At 42.0% G+C, this 2,899-nt stretch overlaps 1 protein-coding gene across 1 annotated transcript; it reads left to right on the plus strand.

The window, feature by feature from the left end:
* LOC137075866 (zinc finger protein 862-like) lies at nt 1-2,899 on the plus strand. Its single transcript, XM_067444849.1, has 2 exons — nt 1-1,624; nt 2,466-2,899. The coding sequence occupies exons 1-2, from the start codon at nt 1-3 to the stop codon at nt 2,897-2,899; spliced, it is 2,058 nt and encodes a 685-aa protein (XP_067300950.1).

Genomic DNA, 2,899 nt, shown 5'->3' on the forward strand with positions numbered 1-2,899 from the left:
ATGGCCAGGCCCAGGCAGACTAGCCTTAAAAGTTTTTTTCAAAGGCCAGACGCGAAGGGGGATACTGAATCAGGAACGCCTGAAGCCTCAGATGTCCAGAGCCAGACAGCTCCGCCACCACTGGAGAAAAAGCCGAAGTGTAGGGCATATCGGTCGGAATGGAGTGAGAAGTTCCCATGGCTAAGATGTGAGGTAGTTGATGGTAACGAAAAAATGTTCTGTTCGCGCTGCGAAAAGGCAGGACGACGCAACGGATTCACAAGAGGGTCAAATAATTTGAGAATGTCTGCTCTCATTGAACATAGTCAGAGCAATGACCATGTTGCGGCGCACAATTTAACGCCACAGCAGGTTGCGATGAAAGGCCACTGTGACAAGGCCACGGAAACATCTAAGAAAAAACTATGCTCTCAGCTCAAAATTGTATTCCACATGGCAAAACACGATCTCCCATCTAACCATTTTGTAGCACAGACTGAGCTACTGCAAGCTCTCGAGGCTCCAGATTTTGTCACCACCGATGGCATTTATTGCCACAGCGACTCTGTTGATGATATGGAAAAGGCATTAGAACACGTCGTGGTGGAACAGATCCGTGAAAAACTGAAAAACAGTGACTTCATTGGAATAATAATTGATGAAACTGTAAATATCACTGTGAACAAAAAGTTAATAATATATCTAAAACTGGAAATAAAAGGAAAGGTGGAGACATGCTTTCTTGGAAATTATGATGTGGACTCCGGGACAGCAAGATGCATTTATGATCGCGTTGTTGCGGTGCTTCGCGAAATGGATATAGCACTGTCCCGTGTCATTGGCCTGGGTTCAGATGGTGCAAGTGTAATGATGGGAAGGCATGGTGGGGTGGGTGCTTTGTTTAAGCAAGCAAATCCCTTTTCTATCCAGGTGCACTGCGTTGCCCACAGGGCTGCACTTGCTGCGCTGGACGCAGAGAAAGCTGTGGAAAACATCAGAGCTTACAAAAACACGATCTCCTCGGTGTACTCCTTCTACAGACACTCTGCCACCAGAACAGCCCGGCTCCGTCAATTAACAGCTGCACTCAGTGATGAGGACATGGTCAGCCTCAAGCAGCCGTGTGCAGTCCGCTGGCTATCCCTACACAGGGCTGTGGAGGCCATGAAGCACAACTGGGCAGCTGTGGCAATGGAAATTAATGAAGAGGCAGTGGGAGGAAATACCCAAGCACAAGGGCTGCTTGGTCAAATCCAGACATACAGCTTCATAGCCCTGACTCACGCACTGGCCGATCTACTACCTGTGATGACAAAACTGAATTTAGTTTTTCAGAAAGACAACGTCAATCTTTCCAGCATCCGACCAATAGTGCAAGCATCTGTCGCGGCCTTTACACACTTACGAGATGTCCCCGGTCCAGAAGAGGAAACATTCCAGGCAGGATTTAAAGACGGCACGTACAAGGATGTCAAAGTGACTAATTCAAGCGACCGCTCCATTCAAGCTTTCAAAAAAGCAAGAGAACGCTATGTTCAACATCTGATAGATGCCTTGCTAGATCGGTTCCCCGAGGATTGCATGGATCTACTTCACTGCCTCGATGCCCTTCTGAACCCCTCTAGATATCCGCAGACACATAGTGGTAAGTAGGAGATGTTGATGTGGGTCATTCTACAGAAATGTCCACTTATGGTATGGCAACTGGCAAGGTGTCTTAAACTGTATTTGTTTTTCTAACATTTAAACTTTCACCACATTATTAGATTAATAAAAATGTAAAATATATAAATAAAAAATTATATTTTTGTGCATTTATTTAAAGACTTTTATTTAAGTAACTTTTGTCACTGGTGTTACCATACTTTGGCATACTTTTAGCTAAAGGTTTTTATTAAATATTATTTTCATTTTTTTCAGCATAATGTAGTCAGAGTTAACGAAAAATAATAATACAACAAATATGGAGAGATAATGTTTTATTTATTTTAATCAGGGTTGTTAAAAGTGTGCTTGAATGAGGTTAGTTCGTTTGCGCAACCATATAACAATAAAACTATTTGAAAATCGGTTCAAATTAATGATGCAATCCTTTAAATCTTAACTTTTGAGTGTAGTAGAATTAAACGGATGTAAAATTATTATGTCGTCACATTAAATACATATTGTATTTAATGTGACAGAAATAAAAAGAATATTTTATAGTTTAAATATGGGATATAATGGGAATTCTATAGAATTAATAAAAATCAAATAGCCTATTGATGGCGCAAGAAGGTGTAATTTTTCAAATAACATTGTTTTATTTTAAAATGTAAAGAAATTGTAACCCTAAAGTGTTTTTAAGTATGATATTTTTGTAAAGGCTAGGGCCAGAAAAATTGACTTTTCCACAGAATGACCCATACAGGCCTATTTATAATAAACGCAGCATTCTTTTGAAGGCCTATAATTTTAATATCGTTCTCACCTATATTATCTTATAGCTCTCCAAGAATATGCAGAACCAGCGATCAGAAGGATTGTTTGCCATTTTACAAGCCTTGAGTCTGCGGACACCGCTCCTCTTATCGATGCCGTAAGCCTGCGACGTGATGCCCTCGCTGTCATGACAGCGCTCCGTGGCTATGGAGGATTGCATTTCTCCACAGCCTGCGAAGTCCTCATATGTGATTTCAGCGAAATATATCCAGAGTGGACCAAGCTCGCCAAGATAGCCTGTGTAATCCCTGTCTCGAGTGTTCCTGCAGAGAGGGGGTTCTCGCTGCAGAATCGGATCAAGACGAAGCAGCGAAGTCGCCTTGCGGAGAACAAGGTTACGCGGCTTATGCGCATTGCAAGTTGTGGAGAGACACTGGGAACTTTTGATTTTAAGTCGGCAGCTGCACAATTCAGCACTGCAAAAAAGCGTAAAAAGTAG

Source organism: Pseudorasbora parva, chromosome 1, assembly GCF_024679245.1.
Source record: "Pseudorasbora parva isolate DD20220531a chromosome 1, ASM2467924v1, whole genome shotgun sequence".
NCBI classification, from domain to species: domain Eukaryota; kingdom Metazoa; phylum Chordata; class Actinopteri; order Cypriniformes; family Gobionidae; genus Pseudorasbora; species Pseudorasbora parva.

Bases quoted from the DNA above. Each gene is read 5' to 3' on its own strand.
- LOC137075866 (XM_067444849.1), top strand. From the start codon at position 1: ATGGCCAGGCCCAGGCAGACTAGCCTTAAAAGTTTTTTTCAAAGGCCA. The intron at 1,625-2,465 runs GTAAGTAGGAGA...ATTATCTTATAG, and splicing joins ATATCCGCAGACACATAGTG to CTCTCCAAGAATATGCAGAA.